We start from the raw sequence: 24,386 nt of genomic DNA, 5'->3' as shown, positions 1-24,386 counted from the left end.
CGCGGCGCCGCTCGCGCATGCGCAGTGGGTGCCAGGCTGTGAAGCCACAGCCCGGCGCCCACAGTTGCAATGCCGGCGCCGCTGTACGGAGGGGGAGACGAGCGGGGCTTCGATCCCCCGCATCGCTGGACCCAGGGACAGGTAAGTGTCCAATTAAAAGTCAGCAGCTGCAGTATTTGTAGCTGCTGACTTTTAATTTTTTTTTTTTTTTTTTTTTACCCGACCCCCTGGGTGGAACTCCTCTTTAAATGATTTTAGCAAATGGCTGCAATATAACAAAGAGTGAAAAATTTAAGGGGGCCTGAATACTTTGTCCCCACTGTGTGTGTGTGTGTGTGTGTGTGTGTGTGTGTGTGTGTGTGTGTGTGTGTGTATATATATATAATTTTTTTTTTTTTTAAAGCGGAGACCCTAGACAATAAAATAGTGGTCTTGCAATTTTTTATGTCACATTGTATTTGCGCAGCGGTTTTTCAAACACAACTTTTGTAGAAAAAATACACTTCTTTTTTTGAATTTTAATGCAAAAAAAACACAATGTATAACCCAATTTATGGTACAATATAAAAGATAATGTTACACCAAGTAAATAGATCCATAAGCATGTCACGCTTTTAAAATTGCCCACACCTGTACAATGACAACAAACACACAGTTTATTATTCATAGGCGACACTTTGAAAGCCTTTATAGGTTACCGCTTTAGATTTACACAGGAGGTCTGGTGCTAGAATTACTGCCCATGATCTGCCATTTGTTGTGGTTGAGATGCCTCACGTGTGAGACGAATGCTGTTTGCGGGACCGACCGGCAGATGAGTTCACCTTTGCACACGGGGGAACTTTTATTGCTGTCACAAGGAATGTAAGTAAACATCCCTTGTGACGGCAATAGGCATGTGACAGATACTCTTTATGAAGAGATTTGGGGTCTATAAGACCCCAAAACCCTCCTCTGCACTTTGCAGTTGATCATACCAAGATGGGTGAGATTAAATGCTTTTGATTTTTAGAAATGGCATTGTTTACATCCGGGTAGCCTGGAAGTGATGTGACGTCATCGCTTCTGAGTTACTATAGCATAGAGCCCAACAAATCTGATCGGGTCTTTGCTGACCTCCTATAATCAGCCGGCGGAAGCGCCGGCTGGTCGATCAGGACTCCCGGTGGGACTGGAGATTCGGGTAAAGCCACAGAAGGTGGCGGTAGGGGAGACGTCCCCCCCTGCTGCTTATAAAAGCAAACCAGTATCTAGTTAGCCACTAGGATTGCTTTTATAAGAGAGCCAACCTTCGCATCATCCCAGGATAACCACTTAAAGTCTAGCGATGTGCGGGTACGTCGCTGGCAGGCAAGTGGTTAAAGGGCAGGTCAACCTAATTCATCTTCTTTGAAAGGCCTCTGGCTTCTAACTTGTAAAAACCTTATGCAAGGGGTTTCTCACAGCAGGCCCCCCTTGCAGCACTCTCTGTGCTTCCCTGGAACCTTAATTTGTTTCTCTATGCCTTGCAGAAGCCACTCTTTGAGTCCATCAGGGATATTCCCTGGAGGTTCTTGCCAGCAAATTAGCATTTTTTTGGTAGCTAGCGCATCTGTCAGATGTGTTTCTGAACTGGCAGCCCTTTCCTATAAAGAGATTTTCCTCATAATTCATAACGACAAGGTTGTTTTATGCCCAAGACCATCCTTTCTTCCAAAGGTGGTTTCAGCGTTCCACCTGAGGACATTTATATCTCCATATCTTGGAGTACAGCACAGGCCACCCTCCCTTACTTTCCTTGGTTTACTCTGCATTACTTGTTACAAAACGCAGGATTTGCAGAGTGGGGTTATAGGGGAGGCTACACAGGGGTGTCTAATTTAATCACTTGAAGGTAAATGCATATAACCCATGCTGTATGACTATGTTGATTGTGTACTGTACTCCAGGATATACAGTAGATTACAGGTAAGTCAAAATTACTTTTATTGTGCTAAAGATATTGTTTAAAAGCAGTAATAATTGAAATAATACAAACGGCCACTTGCATCCAAATATGCTTATATATAAACATTGCACTTATAGCCCTTATAGTGCAAAACTTGTCCCCCCTTTCCTTCTTCTTGCATATTGGCCATTGTTGCTGTCCACCATAGTGATGGGGCAATAGAAATGTATTTGCCCTAAACCCTGACACCTGGAAGTGTCGTATGGCCTAGCATTTGACCAAGATACAAAGGTTTGGATCAGGGCCGCCACCGGGGGGGGGAGGGGGAGTACAGCCGTTACAACTGTAAGGGGCCCGAGGTGCCCGCCTGGGCCAGAAGAAAGCAGGACTGGTAAAGGGGATCCCTGCTGTGCAGTACAGAAACAATCTCACAGTTTCTGCTGTTCTCGTGTCATTGACTCAGACGTTGAGCTCTTTACTGCCACCTCTGGCTACTATGTGCATGTGCACACCTCGTGTGACAGTGATCTGCCTGTACTATGCTTCTCAGCAACATGTCATCTTTGTGAAAACGAGCTGGGACCAAGTAGGAAACTACAAGTAGAGGCTGTGAAGGTAAGGGAAGGGGGCTGTTTGTATACAGGGAGGGGCCAGAGGCTTGTGCGTGTACAGATTTGTGTAAGTGGGTCTGCCATATATACAGTCGTGGGTGGGGGGGGTTGTTTGGCTGACATGTATTAGGTGTGTGTGGGCTGACATATATACAGGTGTGTGGGGAGGCGCTGACATATATACAGGGGTGGGTGTGTGTGTGTGGGGGGGGTGGTGCTGACATATATACGTGTGTGTGTTGGGGGGGCTGAGTGCGTACAGGTGAGGTGGCTGGTGTGCGGATTCAGTAGGATGGCCCATAAGCAAGCCCCGGGGGGAAGGTTGGTGGCGGGGGGGCCCAGGCCTAAAGCTGTGCAAGTGGCCAAAAAATTTCTGATGGCTGCCCTGGTTTGGATAGCTGCTGCAGGTTTATACAAGTAACTCAGCTCAGTTTTTTTTTTTTTTTTTGCCTTCAAATCTCGCCAATTGGGATTTTGGTGGAATTGGAGATTGGAGGACAGGTTTGCAAAACAATGCTTTAGCTGAAGTTGAAGTGTTTGTAAACCCCAACATTGAATTTTTTATTTGCATTGTTTGTCTGTTAAATATACAATTGAATGTGTTTTGGTATGTATTTAATTTAAAAAAATACCTGCTGTTTGTGCCAGAAATCAAGTTAGCTTGCAAGTTCTTGTGCATTATGCAGTGTCATCACAAGCAGTCTAATCAGCCCTGCCCAGTTCACTTCTAAACTATAGAATACCACCTGCAAGTAAGACCCCTTTCACACTGAGAAGGTTTTCAGGTGCTTTAGTGCTAAAAATAGCACCTGAAAACTGCCTCCCATTCATTTGAATGGGTGCTTTCACACTGGGGCGGGCGGTGCGCTTGCAGGACAGTAGAAAAAGTCCTTCAAGCAGCATGTTTGGAGCGCTATAAATAGCTCTTCAAAAACATCCCTGTCCATTGAAATGAATGGGCAGCACCTCCAAAGCGCTTTGATAGCGCCGCAAAGCAGGTCTTTTTCTGTTTTTTTTCAGGTCACGTTGCCACATGTCCTTAAAAAAAAAAAAAGCTCTGGAAAAGGGCAGCTAAAGCATTAAAAAAAAAACAAAAAAAAAAACATGGCTTTAGCGGCTGTTTTAACAGCGATTCAGGATAAAAGGGGTCTTTATGGAGATGAGCAAAGGATTAGGTGTTCTTTACTTGCACCATTCTTCTGTCGTAGGTTGACAACACTGCTCCTCCATAAAATACAGTAATTGAGCAATGTAACCCTATAAATAAGTTTGCTATTGGTGAGATGGCCTAAAGAATATAATAGGGAAAAAGCTTGAAAAAAAAAAAAAAGAAAACTAATGCAGCCACCACATCCTAAGACTAGTAAGCTGCACTATATTACTTGTTTTTCCTTGGGTTTAGATACTTTATGACTGATTTGGATGTGTGTTTTTTTTTTTTTGTTTTAGAATCATGGGAAATGTGGAGCTGTAAGTAAACTAATGGAGAGCATGGCAGCAGAGGAGGATTTTGAGCCAAGTCAGGACAGTAGTTTTTCAGAAAATGAACATTTTCCTATGCCTTCGCATCCTGAACGGCCAATTACTCCTGGTAAGAAAAAAAAAAAGCTTCTATTCTGTTGCATCCATTAACCTTTCGATTAAGGAAATATTGTGCGCATTATGGACTAAAGATCATTTGGAAGAATTGAAGGATAGATAAATAAGTTAAAGTTAAGAGCATATATACACTCATTCCATGTTTCCTGATAACTCTTATATTTAATCACTGTGAGCTTTTGCAGCCATGGGCTTGTTTAAGCCCTTTCAATATCACGACGTGTGGTACATGTCATTGGCACCTAAGGGTTAAACAGATCAGCTGTATCTAACCTATGTGATGTTGATAATGATATACAATATTATAACATTCACTGTACATAAAATATACAGTAATGCTTTTAAGCACACTTTCATACGTACTGTGCTGACAATACACATTTTTGGTGCACTAACTGCCCGGCGTCCTTGCAGCCAGTCACCTGCTTGCTAGCTTGAAAGGTTAACCGCGGCAGCTCCCCAGCCCAGTACTTTGCTGCCTCACACTCTCTGCTCTGCTGTTAAGATGAGACTAGCGGAGGCTGGAGGGAAGGATCATCTGCTTGCAGTCGACGGGTAGATCGTGATTGACGGGTTGACGACCCTGGCAGTAGATTGCATGGCTGTATGGGTGATCAGGGTGTTTCCAGATGCTACGGTGACTCTTCATAGGGCTGATTCTCTTTTCATAATCACAGATGGCCCTCTTTTGCAATGGTCTTTCATTTATACCTTTACCGCTTTTTATCTGCTTGGTACTCAATGAGACTGCTAGCAAACAGTGGGTTAGCCACATGCCGGGGCTGCCACTGGAATGTTTCTTTGGGTTCATACATAGCGACCTACTCCATGTGATGGCAGTATGACACAGTGGTCAACATCTACAGATCTTTGCTGTATCCTTCAATTAGTGCAGAGAAATACATTTTATGATTAGTACAAAAAATCCTATTTTCCCTTATGACAACCTTTGAGATATGCATATAGGGCTGCTAATAAGGAGGTAAAGCCAGCCCTCCTGTACCAGGTCTGGGAGCCCTGGGGCAAAGACGGAACTCTTTAAATACCTTTGGGTGCATGCACAGTAATTCCATGGGCCCAGCAATTAAAATACAAGTTCTCCGAGCCCTATTAGAAAAGCAGCTGAGTCCTGGGACAGAGAGGGACTATTTACTTATTTTTTTGAGAGCAGGCAGGGCAATCTTTTGTTCTGCTGATCCTTACATTTAAATTAAAGTTCCAACAGGCCAGAACTTTAAATAGTTCAGCTCCTTGGTACCAAAAGAGTGAAGGGTTAAAAACAAGCTGATGGCTGCATTAGCAGTAGTATGCTGTATAGTGAGTGATCACTTTTGCAGTATCGGTGGCGCTACCCCCCCCCCCCCCCCCCCAATTTGGTATCCCGGATTTTCGGGTGTTACTGGGAGCCCAGAACCACCCCAGGGGGCTTTAAAATGGTAGGCGAGAGGAGACCGGGAAATATCCATTGCTTGACCTCTGCTCAGAATGAAACTGGAAGTGACAATGATTTCTCTTGCATTCATTGACAGACATAGCTCTTCTGAATCTTGACCATAGGGTTTTTAGCGCCACCTACAGGAGTAGGACACTAGGCAGTAGAGAACTCGTTACCACCTATGGGCAGTCCTAGCTGGCATAAACCCCCTCTCTGCTATAGGCAATCCAGTTATTCTGCCTAGTGTTTTCAGGAGTACAGTCCTAGTTCCCTGCTGGTACCTTTTGGTTCTATAGCTTTTTTTTTTTTTTTTTTTTTTTTTTTTCTGGGATTTTTTCCTGCAGAGATCCTTAACCACTTGACCACTGGGCACTTAAACCCCCTTCCTAACCAGACCAATTTTGAGCTTTCGGTGCTCTCACATTTTGAATGACAATTATTCGGTCATGCAACACTGTACCTATATGAAATTTTTGTCCTTTTTTTTCACACAAATAGAGCTTTTTTTTGGTGGTATTTAATTACCACTGGGTTTTTATTTTTTGCGCTGTAAAAGAAAAAAGACAGAAAATTCTGTAAAAAAGAATGCATTTTTCTTTGTTTCTGTTATAAAATTTTGCAAATAAGTAATTTTTCTTCATATATTTTGGCCAAAATGTATACCACTACATCTCTTTGGTAAAAGTAACCCAAATCTGTGTAGAGTGTTTGGTCTTTGTATAAGTTATAGAGTCCACATGCTATGGTGCCAATCTCTGAAAATCGATCACACATGAAGTATTATTTCTTGAGACCCTAACAAGCCGCCAGGAAAGTACAAATACCCCCCAAATTACCCCTTTTTGGAAAGTAGACATTCCAAGGTATTTAGTAAGATGCATGGCGGGTTTTTGAAGTTGTATTTTTTTCCCACAATGCTTTGCAAAATCAAGATTTTTTTTTTCTTTTCACAAAATTGTTATATTAACAGGTTATTTCTCACACACAGCATATGCATAGCACAAATTACACCCCAAAACACATTACTCCTCCTGAGTATGGAGATACCACATGTGTGAGACTTTTGCACAGCGTGGCCACATACAGAGGCCCAACATGCAGGGAACGCCATCGGGCGTTCTTGGAACATAAATTACACATATAATTTCTTGACTACCTCTTACACTTTTGAAGGCCCTGGACAACCAGGACAATGGAAACACCCCAAACATTACCCAATTTTGGAAAGAAAACAATCCAATGTATAATCTATAAGGCATATTGAGTCTTTTGAACATGTCATTTTTTTTCTACAGGTTTTTGGAAAATGTGTCAAAATGAAAACGCATTTTTTTTTTTTTTTTTTTACACAACGTTGTCCATTTTCACAATATTTCTAACACATAGCATGTACATACCAAAAATTACACCCCAAAATAGATTCTCCTACTCCTCCTGGGTATGGCGATACCACATGTGTGAGAGTTTTCCACAGCGTGGCCAATATACAGAGGACCAACATGCAGGGAGCACCAGGTGTTCTAGGGACATAAGTTTCAGATCTAATTTGACTACCTATTATAGTTTTGTGAGGCACTGTAGTGGCATGGATGTGCCATGGATGATAACTGATGTGGCATGGATGAGCATGAATGGGGATAGATGAGCCGTGGATGGGGATGGCTGAGCATGAATGAGTATGGCCGGGTACGGATGGGTATGGCTAAGTATGACTGGTTATAGATGGGATGGCTGGGTATTGCTGGGTATGGCTGAGTATTGCTGAGTATTGCTAGGTATGGCTCAGTATGGATGGGTATGGCTAATTATGGATGAGGGTGAATGGGATGGCTGAGCATGGATGGATGAGTATTGCTGAGGATGGATGGATAGCGGAGTATGGATGGGTATGCAGAGTATGGATGGGTGGATGGCTATGCAGAGTATGGATGGGTGGATGGCTATGCAGAGTATGGATGGGTGGATGGCTATGCAGAGTATGGATGGATGGATGGCTATGCAGAGTATGGATGGATGGATGGCTATGCAGAGTATGGATGGATGGATGGCTATGCGGAGTATGGATGGATGGATGGGTATGCAGAGTATGGATGAATGGATGGGTTATGCATGGCTGAGAATGGATGGATGGATATGTCACATATCAGTACTGTGGGCACTACACATGCAGCCCACAGCGCTACTGCCGCCGATCTCTCCCCTCTCCGCTCACACTGGACAGAGAGGGGAAAGAGGAACCTGATATCACACCGGTTTGTTTACATGTGATCGCTGCATCATTTGATGAAGGGTTGGATAATCTAGATTCAGTGGTCCACCCCAGTCTAGCCAACAAGAGTGCCCAGACCTTTAGCAAAGCATTGGGTCAGCCGTGACATGCTGGGGACACAAATGACCGGGCGCCTGTAGTCTGTCTGTGTTACCTTGGTCAACAGCCCCCCCACTTCAGTGGATAGGAGGATCTGTCATGGGAGCCTTACCTGCACACTCCGGCTGGATTGATAAGTAGATGACCCCTCTCACCCTGGATGCAGTGTGTGGCACAGGTACTCTCTGGGGTGGTCGGTCCTGTGGGTTCCTCTCTGGATCTAGTGGTAGTCTGCATCAAACCATCCAGTGGGGACATGGGGGTTGCCTGACTGCATTGTGTATTGCCTGTCCTACTTGGGTCCTTGGTAGGACAGGCAATACATGGGCGCACAGTCTCCTGGCGGTTTGGTGGCAGTCTGTAGGTGTGGGGGTGGTGCTGTTTGCCCTGAGCCCTCCCGTCATTGTTCTCCGGCGGGTAGAGCGTCGTGAGGTGTGGGCTTGCTTCCACTCCCCTGATGTTTTTTTGGCCTTTCCAGATGCAAACTGGGGTTATTGAGGGCCATTTTGTTGGTGCCCTTCAGTGGTCGTTTTCCACATTGGTAAAAAAGCAACGCCCTTACATGCCAGCACTACCTGGCGGCCTGGTGCCCATGGGTTGGTGCTGGGCGAGCTGTACTGCCACCTTTTTGCCTAAGGGCATCAGCCCTACTAATCTCCACCCTACTTGCCTCAGGCTCCGACAGAGAGGAGAGCTGGAGTCCACCATAGGTTCCTGAAAAGGGGATTAGCCAGTTGGGTAGTGATGGCTTTCTCCTCCTGGTACATTGGGACCAGAGGCGTGTGTTTCCCTTGGTGCCAGGAACGGTCCTAAGTGGGATATCTCTGGGGCTGCTGAGCCCTAAACGGCTAGGTCTGTTGAGGTTTTGCCTTATATCGCACACTTTGCAAAATTTGTCTACAAGACTTAGGAACGTCTATGGCGGCCTTTTTGTGGTCCTGAAGCTCTTTATGGTACGTCACCCCTTGAGAAGGCCCTTCTGATGAAGTGGACCCCCGCCCCCCCCTCCCCCCCCCCCTCCAGGCTGCATGAGGCAACCATGATACCGGGGGTGGAGCTTCCCTCTATTAATGATCTTGAGGACTGCAGGGCAGAATTGGTTGCTCACGCTGTGTACCATTGCATGGTCTGCGTTATGGCCTGTGTTGGCTACAGCCCTGGTGTCTCAGATGCTTACCTCAGGAGCCAAGCTGCGCTGGCAAGTTTTGTACTTCAGACATGTGGATCAGGTGCGTGTGGCTCTGGTGGACCAGTTTGGTTCAAGGCCTGAAGTGTGTATGTGGTGCAGCCACAGCTTCTGCTTACCTCCTTTTTAAGCTCTCCGTTCCGCAGTGGTGCTTTGGTGGGTACTTTGGCTCACGTACTGGCTGCTGACCAGACTCCTGCAAGGCCCTGACAGCTTTGCCCTTCCAGAGGTATTGTCTTTTCAATACTACCTTGGATAACATCAAGCACCTCACAGATGGCATGAGTGCCTGGCCAAGAAGAGGAAGCTTTGTGATTGTAGCCTGAGCCTTTTTTCACTGCACACAAGAGACTTTGATTGTGTCCGGCTACAACATAGAATTTAATTTACCTGAGAACATCTTTCCCTCTGTTCTCCTCTTCTGCCTTTGCACCTTTGGAGTCCTGCGAGGTGTGGTGTGTGACCTGCTTTGCTAAGGCGTAATTGTTCTGGTACTGAGCCAGAGGGTTTTACTCCGTTCTGTTCACTGTCTCAAAAATGGACAGGGAATCCCTGATCTTGGTCCTGAAGGCCTTGAATTGCTTTGTGATGGTTCAGAGGTTCAAGCTGAAATCAATCAGTTTGGTGATGGTCTCTTTCTCAGAGGTATTTGCTAGAGACATCTAGGATGCATACCTGGTGTTCCGATGTGTGAAGGGTATCGACGTTTCCTACACTTTGCGGTTGGGGACGCACATTGCCATGTTGTGGGGCTCCTCTTCGAGCTGGTCTCGACTCCCGAGGTGTTCCCCAAAGTGCTAACTTCTGTCCTGAGACAATGGGGGTTTGCTGTGCCTGGTTATTTGGATGACATGCTCCTGTGGGCGAACTCCCAGGTCGCTCTGACATCCTATAGCATTAGGGTGTGCAACCCAAAGCTCAAACATGTATGTGTGTGCTTATACAGTGTGTATATGTGTGTGTATATATATTATATATATATTAGTGAAACCTTGGATTACGAGTATAATCCGTTAATCCAGGAGAATGCTTGTAATCCAAAGCACTCGCATATCAAAGCGAGTTTCCCCATAGAAGTCAATGGAAACAAAATTAATTAGTTCCACATTGACTTCTATTGTATGCAGTACCGCATGTGGCCAGAGGTGGGGGGGGGCGCCGGAGAGACTCGGAATTACTTAGAGACCGCTTGGATGCACTCTGAAAGGCTCGGGAATGGAGTATTTCTGAGTGTTTCGTAGTGCATCCCAGCAGCTCTGATCGGTCCCTGAGTGTCACCGGCGCCCCCGCACCTCTGGCCAAATGCGGTACTGCACACCACAGAGGCTTGAATCCTGCTCGTTTTGCGAGACTACGCTCACAAACCGAGTCTGGATTTTAAAAAAATAATAGCTCGTATTGTGAAACACTCGTTAACCGCGTTACTCGCAATCCGAGGTATTACTATGTGTGTGTGTGTGTATGTATGTGTATATAAATATATATATATACACACACACACACACACACACAGTATCTTACAAAAGCGAGTACACACCTCACATTTTTGTAACTGTTTTAGTATATCTTTTCATGTACCAACATTGTAGAAATGTCACTTTGCTACAATGTAGTGAGTGTACAGCTTGTATAACAGTGTAAATTTGCTGTCCCCTCAAAATAACTCAATACACAGCCATTAATTTCTAAACCGCAGGCAACAAAAGTGAGTATACCCCTAAGTGAAAATGTCCAAATTGGGCCCAATTAGCCATTTTCCCCTCCCCGATGTCATGTGACTCGTTAGTGTTACAAGGTCTCAGGTGTGAATGGGGAGTGGGTGTGTTCAATTTGGTGTTTATCGCTCTCACTCATACTGGTCACTGGAAGTTCAACATGGCACCTCATGGCAAAGAACTGTGAGGATCTGAAAAAAAGAATTGTTGCTTTACATAAAGATGGCCTAGGCTATAAAGAGATTACCCTGAAACTGAGCTGCAGCACGGTGGCCAAGACCATACAGCGGTTTAACAGGACAGGTTCCACTCAGAACAGGCCTCGCCATGGGCGACCAAAACAGTTGAGTGCACGTGCTCAGCTCATATATCATATCCAGAGGTAGTCTTTGGGAAATGGATGTATGAGTGCTGCCGACATTGCTGCAGAGGTTGAAGGGGTGGGGGGGTCAGCCTGTCAGTGCTCAGATCATACGCCGCACACTGCATCAAATTGGTCTGCATGGCTGCCGTCCCATTCACGATTCACAAGAAAACCCGCATACAGTTTGCTGAAGACAAGCAGACTAAGGACATGGAATACTGGAACCATGTCCTGTGGTCTGATGAGACCAAGATAAACTTATTTGGTTCAGATGGTGTCAAGCGTGTGTGGCAGCAACCAGGTGAGGAGTACAAAGACAAGTGTGTCTTGCCTACAGTCAAGCATGGAGGTGTAAGTGTCATGGTCTGGAGCCGCATGAGTGCTGCCGGCACTGGGGGAGCTATAGTACATTGAGGGAGCCATGAATGCCAACATGTACTGTGACATACTGAAGCAGAGCACGATCCTCTCCCTGCAGAGACTGGGCTGCAGGGCAGTATGCCAACATAACGACCCCAAGCACACCTCCATGATGACCACAAACATGTCTCCATAAAATAAAAATAAACTACTGACACCATCCTCTGCCCTACTGATACTGTCCACTGCTCTACTGACCATACTGACTATAATATTTTTTATATATAGCACACACAGTATCTCACAAAAGTGAGTACACCCCTCACATTTTTGTAAATATTTTATTATATCTTTTCATGTGAAGAAATTACACTTTGCTACAATGTAAAGTAAGTGTACAGCTTGTATAACAGTGTAAACAGTCAATAGCAACCATAAAAAAGCGCTAGTCGGGACAGTCTTGTGCAAACATAACCAGGCAAAAATAAGTAAGATAAACCATATATTGATTTATTGATACCATATGACGAATTCAAAAACAGTTAAAAAACAGTTAAAAATCTCCTCGCATAAATAGGTGACAATCACCTTGCTCACTGCTGTAGTTGTGTTGTGTTTGTGTTGAAGAATTGCTGCAGTGGCGAAACCCTCATGCACCCCTACGAAATGTACAAAAATGGGAAGTGTGAACCCAACTCGTGTAGGGACCGGGAGACGATGTGGAGCCTCGACCGAGTCTCTGGTGGTGAACGGCAACATGGCTAGCCAAGCCGTAGGTGAAGGGGTCGGGAGGCAGCCAGAACAACCTCCAATAGGAACCAGTGAGCGAAGGACTCCCGGACTGTCGAGGAGAATGAATACTAAACGAGGCTTGGAACTCAAGGTGGTGGAGACTAGCGCTTTTTTATGGTTGCTATTGACTGTTTGCATTCATAGTCACACCTCTCCTGGTGTGCTTATCCATATAGCTGCTTATTGGGCACAAGTAGGACTCTGATATTGTCCCCAATGCTACAAGTGTCCCAGCTTCCTAGCGCCAAACTTTTTTTTGTTGTCATGTATAACAGTGTAAATTTGCTGTCCCCTCAAAATAACTTGACAGCCATTAATGTCTAAACTGCTGGCAACAAAAGTGAATACACCCCTAAGTGAAAATGTCTAAATTGGGCCCAAAGTGTAAATATTTTGTGTAGCCACCATTATTTTCCAGCACTGCCTTAACCCTCTTGGGCATCGAGTTCACCAGAGCTTCAAAGGTTGCCACTGGATTCCTCTTCCACTCCTCCATGACGACATCACTGAGCTGGTGGATGTTAGAGATCCTGCGCTCCTCCACCTTCTGTTTGAGGATGCCCCACAGGTGCTCAATAGGGTTTAGGTCTGGAGACCTGCTTGGCCAGTCCATCACCTTTACCCTCAGCTTCTTTAGCAAGGCAGTGGTCGTCTTGGAGGTGTGTTTTAGGGTCGTTATTATGTTGGACTATTGCCCTGCGGCCCAGTCTCCGAAGGGAGGGGATCATGCTCTGCTTCAATATGTCACAGTACATGTTGCCATGTATGGTTCCCTCAATGAATTGTAGCTCCCCAGTGCCAGCAGCACTCATGCAGACCCAGACCATGACACTCCCACCACCATGTATGCAGTCGCAAATGCAAAAGCACAGGGTGCACACTTGTATGTAATCTGCAATTATAGCACACGTGAGGTATCACCACAAACGGAGTGACGACAATAATTCTAGAACCAGGGCTGACAGGTAAAGTGGTTGTAGCCCTAAAAAAAAAAAGTGATCCTGTTAATTTAAAGCATGAATAACAGCACAGTGCTCTTGCTCTGTAATTTGCCTCCTTGTATCCTCTAAAATACCTGGTTGATCCTGCCTGGTTCTGCCTTACCCTCTGTAAACTGACCACGTTTATCATGGCTGCTGAGCCATGATACCGTGGTGCGTTTACATCCATTCTTCATCCTGCTGTCTCTCCTTGCTCCCTCTCTCCCCCTCCCCCCCTGCCCACCAGCTAGTAAAAAAATATGCCGATGTATACCTTATTTCATAGCGGCGCTCACGTGACTGCCCACCGCTCTCCTCGTCTCCTCCCAGCTGACGTCAGTGGTGATTCTCAGCCCCTCCCGCTGTAGTTTTCAGATTGGGAGAGGAGAGTGGCAAGCAGTCACATGAGTGGCGCTATGAAAAAAGGTATACAGCGGCATAGTTTTAAAAAACACATACACTGGGCACATCATTTAATGTAACACAGTGGATTGCAGCAATAACAGACTGTGGCTTTACAACCACTTTAACGCTAAATTGATGAGTTGTAAAGGCTTTTAAAGCATCACCTATGGAGATTTTTGGGTACTGTAGTTTTTTGCAACAATTTTAGTACTTTTGTATCAGTTTACTCGATGCAACCCCTTCTTTTAAATTTTACTCAAAAAAAGGGTATTCTATTATCTGTGTTTGCACTAAAATTCATTGTGTTCTATTTTTTCCTGAAAATAGGTGTTTAATAAACAGTTGCCCAAATATCATGCAACATAAAAATTTGCAACAGCTATCTTTTTATTCTAAAGGTCCTCTGCTTGCAGAAAATATATAATGTTCTGGAGGTTTTAGGTAATTTTATAGCCAAAAATGCAGATTTTTACATGTATGCAAGAAATTAAAAAAAAAATGCTCTAGTGTAAAAGTGATTAATTGATCCTGAAAACTAGTAAATATACCCCTCTCTATCTCTAGCCTTGGTCAATGGGGTCCGAGGAACTTATTTAGTTACTAGGAGTCACATCTGGTGGGATTATTGTGCATGCCGAATAAGGTATTTAAAGTCCCTTCTGTGGAAGGGGCCGATGGTGGTCACTGACCCAGAGCCAGTATGCAGTGGAGATATATACACATGCTTGTTCCAGTAAAGAAGCATGCATTAACACAACAACTAGCATTTTAGAAGCCTTTCTTCTAACCAGTGTAAATACATCTATCTTAAATTTTGATTTTTACAGCCCCACGCTCTTGCATCATAGACAAGGATGAACTAAAAGATGGGTTGAGAGTTCTGATTCCAATGGATGACAAGCTACTTTATGCAGGCCATGTACAAACTGTTCACTCCCCAGATATGTAAGTAAACAATCCATGCTAGGCAAAATTCTTGTTGCTGTGTTGGTATCCTAAATATTTTTTTTTATGACTGTTTCCCAGATATCGTGTGGTGATAGAGGGTGAGAGAGGAAACCGTCCACATATTTACTGCCAGGAGCAGCTGTTGCAAGAAGCTGTAAGTTAAGACTAAGCTCTGATGGGTAGACATTGAAGAATATTCAGAGGGCAATATCAAACCATTAATATGCTGATTTTCTTATAAAAAATGCTGGCTGCCTGGCTTTAATGCTAACCCTGTGGCTTCAATACTTTGGGTTGCTAATTTATAACAAGTATGCAAATCAGCAAAGTTCATACTTGCATACCTGTGGATCAGTATGAAAGCCAAACAATTAGCAACGCCAGCATTGATGCTTTTATCATAAAAGTTTCCCATGGGAAATGTTAACATTTGAGTGAAGAATATGGACTTTTATGTATGTCAGAGCTAGAATGACCTTTATTTAACTACTGTTTAGGCTTTTGGATAAAGGATATATTATTGTTTGACTATTATAAATGAGTTAAAATAAGCTTAAAGTGTATGTAAACCCTCACATATACCCAGTGAAGTGAACTGTTTCAGATGATACACAGAGATGAAACAAATCTCCCTACATAAGTTTTACATGTATATCTGCTGTCTTCAGCTTGCTATATTCTTTAGAAAGCGAACGTTGTGTTAGAGATTTTTTTCTTCCTGCTCAGCACTGGGAGTGAAGTCTTGGCATACACAGCTGATTGGAGGAAAGGCACACCCCACCCCCTCCACATAGGCAGAGGAAGGAAGGAATGTGCAGAGCTGTGCTGTGAATAGATAAGCTCTCTGCAAATCTATTTATAGCACCCACCCCAACACAAATTTCAGGCTGGTTTTATCTCAGTTGTCGGAGAACTTGTCAGAAGTTATCATGCTGATAACAGAAGAACAGAGCAGCATAACGACACGGGACATTGGGCTTTGGAGAGAGATAAGAAAACACTACAGATATATGTGATTGGGTCAAATTTCATGAACCAGGTTTACATCCACTTAATTTGTATATCATAGAGTTATCAGGGGGAAAATTAAATTAAACCCAAAACCAGAAACGTAACACTGTATATATTGCAGCTTACCAATCAGTAGATGTGCTGGCTGCATTTGTTTTATTTTGTTCGACTGTCTTCACCTGGTGATCTGGCCAGTAACACACCACCCTGCATTAGGGTGCTTACACTCTGGCTGCAGGAGAGAGACCATTTGGACAGCAGAATTGTCAGTTTGGGGGGAGAGAAGTGTTACATGGACTAGCAGATTTAAATACACTGACACATTAAAGCCAAACCCCAGCTCCCACTTTCTAAGCTGTTACAGCAACAGTTGTTTTCCTTTTGGGATACAGATTTTACAGAAATAAACAGAAGCAGACCATAGTAAAGACCCCAACCCCCACCCTCCGTAAGTGGTAAATGGTTTGTCTCAGCCCTCTAACTGTCTACATATGCAGGACGGCTTGTTCTGTTGGAAAACAACAGACATACTGGCAGGATGACTAGGTGAAAATAAAGGGTCGGTTGCAAGAAAGAAAATTGTATCATCTATGGCCTAAGTCACACCAATAGACAAACACAATGTGCTTAAGCTGATAATACACAATCAATTCTAGCTTCTACTGTCTTTATTGAATACACTGATTAAACATTCACAGCATTGGAGGAAAAAGTAAGTGAAGCCTTGGAGTTAAAAGCTACTCGAACCTTCTTTGGCAGCAATGATTTCAAGCAAATCCTTTTGTTATCTCTGGATCAGACTTGCACAGCAGTGTTCATGAGGAATTTGTGACCATTCCTCTTTACAAAACTGCTTCAGCTCAGGCAAATTTGTAGGATGTCTGGTATGAACGTCTCTCACGAGGTCATTCCACAGCATCTATATGGGGTTAAGGTCTGGGCTCCGAGTGGACCACTCTGAAAGGCTAATTTTCCTTTTCTGAAGCCATTCTGTGGTGGATTTTCTTTAATGCTTATGGTCATTGTCCTGCTGCATCGCCCAACTTATACTAAGCTTCAGCTTGTGAACAGCCTCTTTGACATTATCCTGTAGGATATTTTAGTAAACCTGGGAATTCATTTCCCCCTCGATGATGGCAGGTGGTCCAGGTCCTTAAGCAGCGATGCAAACCCAAATCATGATGTTCTCTCCACCATACCTCTTTGATGGGATGATGTTTTGATGTTGGTAAGCTGTGCTATTTTTGTGCCATATATACATGCGCGCTGAATATTCTTCCCGGACAAGTAGTGTTGCAGTTGCTAAGGTTCTCTTTGGCAAACTTCAGGTTTGAGGCAATGGCTGAGTGGCTTCCCCTGTGGTGTTCTTCCATGGGCACCCTGCCTGTTTAAAGACTTGCATATAATAGACTTGTCTGCCGACTGATGGATGCCTAAACACGTTGAGATTGCTTTGTATCCCTTTACAGCCTTATGCAGATCAACTATTCTTGATTGTCTTCAGAGAGCTTCTTTTTGCAAGGCATGTTTTATATCAGCTGATACGATCCATAACCAGATCAACCAGGGCCCAGCCCGGAACACCCAGCCATGGAGACCATAATTTGTCAAATTTACCCCTGCTACCCCTGTGCTGTTTTAAATAAACTTCTCCCGTATGTTTGTGGCCCCCGTTTTGAGCAATCCAATCCTGCAAGGTGGGAGATTCTGTAGATTTCCAGTGTCTCAATATCTATAAGCGGGCTTGAAAAAGGGCTCTTGCAATGGCCTGCCTATGGGCATCCTCCACTTGGAGACTAGACTAAAATACCCAGTAGACAGTATTTAGGGTCCTTTGGGATCTGAGCCTGGAAGACCCAATTTGAGCGTGTCTACCACCTTCTTCCAATTCTAAAATGTTGAGTGCCTTTTAACAATCCAAGTAGCTGTAAACCACACCGCCCAAACTAATTTCATGAATTGGACCCCAGATATGCAAACTACTGACTCCAATTTGCTCTCATTAAAGTAATTTGTCCATGGGTTCACTTATTTTTTCCTCCAGCACTGTGAAATGTTTAATGGGCCACTTTTCTGGCGTTAATCCTCCTTGTTAATGTATTACGGCAAATTCATTTAGCATTTGAAACACTTTTGGTTCTTGTGCACCAAATTCAGGTAATTTTAAAATGTGCCACTTTTACATTGTGTCGCATTAAATGCACCTAATGTAAAACTGGAGCTAATTAAGACCAACTCTCTTTTGGCGTACAGAGAGAAAAACTGCAGCTCAGTTCCAGGGTCTTGGCAATAGTCTTATAGGCCATCTTTACGTAGATCAACAATTCTTTTTTTCAGATCCTCAGAGAGTTCTTTGCCATGAGGTGCCATGTTGAACTTTCAGGGACCAGTATAAGGCCCCTTTCACACGGCGGACCGTTAAGTTCCGCCTGTCAGTTTTTTAGGTGGACCTGCAGACGGACGCACCATGCAGGTCTATGGAGCGACGGGTGTCAGCGGTTACATGTCCGCTGACATCTGATCCACTTCGCTCCATCCAGACAAATGGAAACCCTATTTTCCATACTCTGGTGGATCGAATGAAAACGGACAGGCGGTCCGTTTTATCTGATCCCCCATAGAGGAGAGCAGAGCTCTGACAGGTCCGTCTCTCCACAGTGAGCAGAGACGGACCTGTCATCTTCAGGATCAGCAGGGATCAACGGATTGATCTCCCGTTGAGCAAGCGGAGTCCATACACGGACAGCCCCGTGTGAAAGGGGCCTATGAGAGTGCGAGCAATAACACCAAATTTAACACACCTGCTCCCCATTCACACCTGAGACCTAACACTAACGAGTCACAAGACACTGGGGAAGGAAAATGGTTAATTGCTCACTTTTTTTGTCAACGGTTTAGACATTAATGGCTATATGTTGCGTTATTTTGAGGGGACAGCAAATTTACACTGTTATACAAGTTGTTTCACTACTTTACATTGTAGCAAAGTTTCATTTCTTCAGTGTTGTCACATGAAAAGATGTAATAAAATATTTACAAAAATATGAGTGGTGTACTCACTTTTGTGAGAAACTGTGTATATATAGCTAAAGCTATATATAGGTATAGATATAGATAGATAGATCTATATATATACACAGTGGTGACGGAAAGTATTCAGACCCCCTTAAATTTTTCACTCTTTGTTATATTGCAGCCATTTGCTAAAATCATTTAAGTAATTTTTTTTCCTCATTAATGTACACACAGCACCCCATATTGACAGAAAAACACAGAATTGTTGACTTATTAAAAAAGAAAAACTGAAATATCACATGGTCCTAAGTATTCAGACCCTTTGCTGTGTCACTCATATATTTAACTCAGGTGCTGTCCATTTCTTCTGATCATCCTTGAGATGGTTCTACACCTTCATTTGAGCCCAGCTGTGTTTGATTATACTGATTGGACTTGATTAGGAAAGCCACACACCTGTCTATATAAGACCTTACAGCTCACAGTGCATGTCAGAGCAAATGAGAATCATGAGGTCAAAGGAACTGCCTGAAGAGCTCAGAGACAGAATTGTGGCAAGGCACAGATCTGGACAAGTTTACAAAAAATTTCTGCTGCACTTAAGGTTCCTAAGAGCACAGTGGCCTCCATAATCCTTAAATGGAAGACGTTTGGAACGATCAGAACCCTTCCTAGAGCTGGCCGTCCGGATAAACTGAGCTATCGGGGGAGAAGAGCCTTGGTGAGAGAGGTAAAGAAGAACCAAAAGATCACTGTGGCTGAGCTCCAGAGATGCAGTTGGGAGATGGGAGAAAGTTGTAGAAAGTCAACCATCACTGCAGCTCTCCACCAGTCGGGGCTTTATGGCAGAGTGGCCCGACGGAAGCCTCTCCTCAGTGCAAGACACATGAAAGCCCGCATGGAGTTTGCTAAAAAAAAACACCTGAAGGACTCCAAGATGGTGAGAAATAAGATTGTCTGGTCTGATGAGACCAAGATAGAACTTTTTGGCCTTAATTCTAAGCATTATGTGTGGAGAAAACCAGGCACTGCTCATCACCTGTCCAATACAGTCCCAACAGTGAAGCATGGTGGTGGCAGCATCATACTGTTGCATTCGAGGGAAAGATGAATGCGGCCAAGTACAGGGATATCCTGGACGAAAACCTTCTCCAGAGTGCTCAGGACCTCAGACTGGGCCGAAGGTTTAATTTCCAACAAGACAATGACCCTAAGCACACAGCTAAAATAACAAAGAAGTGGCTTCACAACAACTCCGTGACTGTTCTTGAATGACCTAGCCAGCGCCCTGACTTAAACCCAATTGAGAATCTCTGGAGAGACCTAAAAATGGCTGGCCACCAACGTTTACCATCCAACCTGACAGAACTGGAGAGGATCTGCAAGGAAGAATGACAGAGGATCCCCAAATCCAGGTGTGAAAAACGTGTTGCATCTTTCCCAAAAAGACTCATGACTGTATTAGATCAAAAGGGTGCTTCTACTAAATACTGAGCAAAGGGTCTGAATAATGTGATATTTCAGTTTTTCTTTTTTAATAAATCTGCAAAAATGTCAACAATTCTGTGTTTTTCTGTCAATATGGGGTGCTGTGTGTACATTAATGAGGAAAAAAAATGAACTTAAATGATTTTAGCAAATGATTCTGCCATTAAAATATTCTTTCAATATTAGAATGACAAAGCTCACTCTTTTGTATCAGGATAACGGAAAAACGATAGGACTACAGATATTCGAGCCTCTGCAACTGTTCTTATCATAGATGGATGTGGTTGTGTAATTCTCAGAGATAGCCAAGACCAATATAATTGATGGCATTTGGCACGGGCAGTTATGAGTTCAATATTTCTGGCAGAATCAAGTCTATATTTAACTTGGATATAAAAAAAAACTTTTAATGGTATATATTTAGCAGACCTTGCAGAAAAAGTGCATTGTTGGGGTTTACATACACTTCAAGTATATGTTTTTTTACTGGGTTATGCATGTTAAACCTGAAATCTAATTATGATGCAGATATATAGTTTAAAAACATTTCAGTGCAATCTTATTCATAGCACCAACCTATGGGTTTATATCAATACCCCTAGAATTACAATTGGTCAAGGTTACTTAACTGCACAGGAAGTTTTCTGTGCACGCCTCATTGGTTTCAGTGCATCTTTTAAGCAAATCCTTCACAGCCATAAGCTTTGAGCTTTTGCCCTTCAGAAACAACTTGGATGGCAGGAGACAGAATTTATATAGCTTTGTTTTTGCTGCAATCATTATCTGCCTCTGCTGGAAGTTCCTTGTGACCATTATATGTTAGTGTATTAAAACACAGCCCTATTCAAAACTGGAATAATACTTTTTAGCAAATGAATTCTCTAATATGTAATATCTAGAAGCACTGCCCGTTATCTGTCAGCAAGTTACTACTGGGAACTTGAGTAAGGGGAACTTGCTCTGTCTGTCTTGTACTAGTTATAAGATAATATTTAAGATGATTAAGTTTCTTGTCTTAAAATGTTCTCAACTTTTCCTTTTATGATACTTTTTTTTTTAAGTGTGATTTTCTTGATCATATATTCAACCATGAAAAAATCAAGGACAAAGAAGGTCCTTTAAAAAACTAAGTAAATCCAAGCCCTTATATTTGCTGTCTGAAATAGGTAATTTTGATTTTTTTAGTACATAATCATTGCACCCCAGCTGCAAGCAACATTTCTAGTCAGATGTCTGCTGTGTCAGTTACGTTTTACTGTTTTTAATTTACATTCCATCATTGTGCTGGTAGTTGGTAAGCTTTTTTAGTCTTTTTAAAAGCTTGCTTTTTTATTAATAAGATTGCATATAAATTCAAATAGCTTTTTGTCATGTTTGCTAGATTATAGATGTAAAGCCACCTTCTGTCCGTTTTCTAATGGAAGGAACAAGAATCGCAGCTTACTGGAGCCAACAATATCGTTGTCTGTACCCAGGCACTGTTGTGCGTGGTAGGTTAACTGTGCCACTTTTTATTTGTTTGCTTTCATTTTATATTGCCGCTTTTATTTGTCATCATTGGCTCACCAGAACTATACAGGGACTGGGATGAACTACAGTTGTACCATAGCAGATTATACAACCCAAAGGCATGTTTGGGATGTGGTTCCATCCCATCTTTTGTGCCACTTCTAAAAAACAGCAAGCAAGATGTCACAGTAAAGAATTTGATATGTATATGCAGACTCACAATTTAGCATGTGCAGTCGCTACAGATATACATTAGACAGTACAACTGGTCCTACTGATTTAACGGTCTCCAGCAAACCATACTCCTCTTGTTGGGCTGTTTTGTAGCTACAAGGCCCAGGAACTTGACTTGACCTGACTTAACTTAACTTTAGACTATGAATTAGCATGCATTTTTTTATATTGAGAAAATGCTGAATATTGCTTAAATTAATATTTTATTTATGTATTTTACTTATTTATTTTTCTTTAGGAAACTCTGATCAGGAAAAAGATGCTGACTTGGTAACAGTTGAGTTTGATGATGGCGATACAGGGAGGATACCATTATCTCATATCAGACTATTGCCTCCAGATTATAAAATACAGTGTAAGTATAGAATATGCTTTGCTATTTATACACTTAAAGTGGTTTTAAAGGCTTAAAGGAGAGGTAGGGCCAAAGCCCTACTTCTCCTGTTAATCACAGGTGTGCACTTAGTTCTTAACTCCCATGACCCCTATTTAGCTGACAGTGGTCTAAAATCCACTGTCTGCTGACGTCACTCAGCCAGTCAGGGCTCTGGAGACATCCTGACTTCAATGTCGGGATGCACCCAAATGCCTGGACTGGCAACTGGCTCAGGTTCTCAGGGAGCTGCTGAGAGCCTGAGCCAGCCGCTTGCACCCCTTGCACAGCCCAGTGCTCCAGTAAAAGCTGCTCTCTGCTCACTGAAGACTAAGAACTGTGCGATCAGTGGACTTTGATCGCTCAATTCTTGGGTCTTGGAAGCAATTGGTGGGGGACAGATGCAGCATCAGACCAATCCTGCATCCATCTGGGTGAGTGTATATATTTGTTTTGTTTATATCCCAAAGTTCTCTAAGTTTTTTTTTACCTTAATGCATTCTCTGCATTAGAGTGAAAAACCTTTCAAATGTTGTTCCCTCCCCCCAGCCTCCCCTAAATACTTACCTGAGCTCAATCTCGATCCAGTGTTGTGCCTGTGAGCTGCAGCAGCTCTCTCCACTCTCACACAGGACAGAGAGGCAGCAGTAGGAGCTATTGGCTTCTGCTGCTGTCAGTGAAATACTGTGATGAGGGAGTGGGAGCAGGACTGAGCCCTGCTGTGTGTGTTTATGGATGCAGGCAGCACGACTCAGGACTGAGCCTGCACTCGCCGAAGAGGAGGAGCTAGCAGCGCTGGCAAGGAAGCCTAGAAGAGGAGGTTCGAGGCTGCTCTATGTAAAATCATTGCACAGATTAGGGAAGTATGACATGTTTAACTTTTAAATTGAAATAAACAAGGTTTTGAATCACTTTAAGGTTAGTGCCTTTTTAGTGATTTTCATTAGGACGTTTTTTAACCACTTCCATACCGGGCCTATTCTGGCACTCCTCTCCTGCATGTAAAAATCATAATTTCTTTTTCATACATCACAGGACACAGAGCCTTTGATAATTACTTAGTGGGTTAGATAGTCACCATTGTGATTGGACACTGGCAACCCTATTTACAAGATGAGTTCCTCCCCTATATAACCCCTCCTACATGGAGAGTACCTCAGTTTTTTCGCCAGTGTCTAAGGGGGTTGGTCACGTTAAAGATGTGCTAAGAAGAAAGCTCTGTTTGATGGTCTTTGCGGGGGCCTAGGAGTTTTACAACTGGATCCATGCCTCGGGCCAATACGCCTAAGATGGATGGTACCCAGGCCTCGTGAAAGAAGAAACAAGGTTTTGCCTGTAATGTCTCTCTTTGAGGACTGGGCTCTGGGATCCAGAACTTTGGTGCACAAAAATTAAGTTGCGCGAAAAGTTTTTTCTGGCAGAGTCTTCTACAGGTCCAGGGAAGAGGATCCTGTGAGTAGGAACCCTGAAGGTTGACACAACGTTACCCGCCATGATGGGTGAAGGTTGGATCTGTCTGTTATCAGCAGTTTCCTGCTGCGGGGATAAGGTAAGTGAAGACAATCCCAAGTTTACACCTTATGGATTATCTTCTTTTTTTGAGTAGTTTGCATGTCTTACCTGGTTTCCGTCACTAGGGGGAGTAAGAGACAAACCTGGTGTATACTTACATGCCATCCAGGATACATGCTCAGTGAAGCTGGTCTGACAAGCCGCTCACCTCCTCCGCTGCAGGCTCTGCCACATAAGATGAAAGGGGGATCCCACACAGTCCAGGGGTCCCACAAAGTCCTCAGGTGCTCTCCTTTCTCCCCCCCGGCCGCCGCCATGATGCTCCTACGCGTACAGGGGGCACGCTTTTACAGTGGTTTCGGCAGGGAAGGAGGGGGGCATGCTTGCGGCGCCGTGCACGTGTGGCATGCACGGCGCACCAGTGCGCAGGTGCAAGGCGGCTATGTTTTAAAAGCCCCTGTAAGCGATAGGACACAGAGCTGTGGGCAGTAAGCATCTCAGTGGATTCGGATCCAGGCATACCTAAGACACCTACTCGGCATCAGGTTGTGCAG

At 43.7% G+C, this 24,386-nt stretch overlaps 1 protein-coding gene across 6 annotated transcripts in view; it reads left to right on the top strand.

The window, feature by feature from the left end:
- The window catches only part of TNRC18 (trinucleotide repeat containing 18), a 459,641-nt gene that overhangs the window by 375,067 nt on the left and 60,188 nt on the right, over nt 1–24,386 (top strand). For all 6 annotated transcript variants that reach the window (XM_073633133.1, XM_073633134.1, XM_073633132.1 and 3 more), the window contains 5 exons: nt 3,988–4,129; nt 14,570–14,687; nt 14,769–14,844; nt 21,586–21,694; nt 22,186–22,302. In XM_073633133.1, the coding sequence (XP_073489234.1) occupies nt 3,988–4,129; nt 14,570–14,687; nt 14,769–14,844; nt 21,586–21,694; nt 22,186–22,302 (562 nt within the window). The remainder of the gene's footprint in view (nt 1–3,987; nt 4,130–14,569; nt 14,688–14,768; nt 14,845–21,585; nt 21,695–22,185; nt 22,303–24,386) is intronic.

This window comes from Aquarana catesbeiana, linkage group LG06 (assembly GCF_042186555.1).
Source record: "Aquarana catesbeiana isolate 2022-GZ linkage group LG06, ASM4218655v1, whole genome shotgun sequence".
In the NCBI taxonomy this organism is placed as follows: Eukaryota; Metazoa; Chordata; class Amphibia; order Anura; family Ranidae; genus Aquarana; species Aquarana catesbeiana.
The sequence above is the reverse complement of the archived record's forward strand: the minus strand, read 5'-3'. Positions and strand labels throughout refer to the sequence as shown.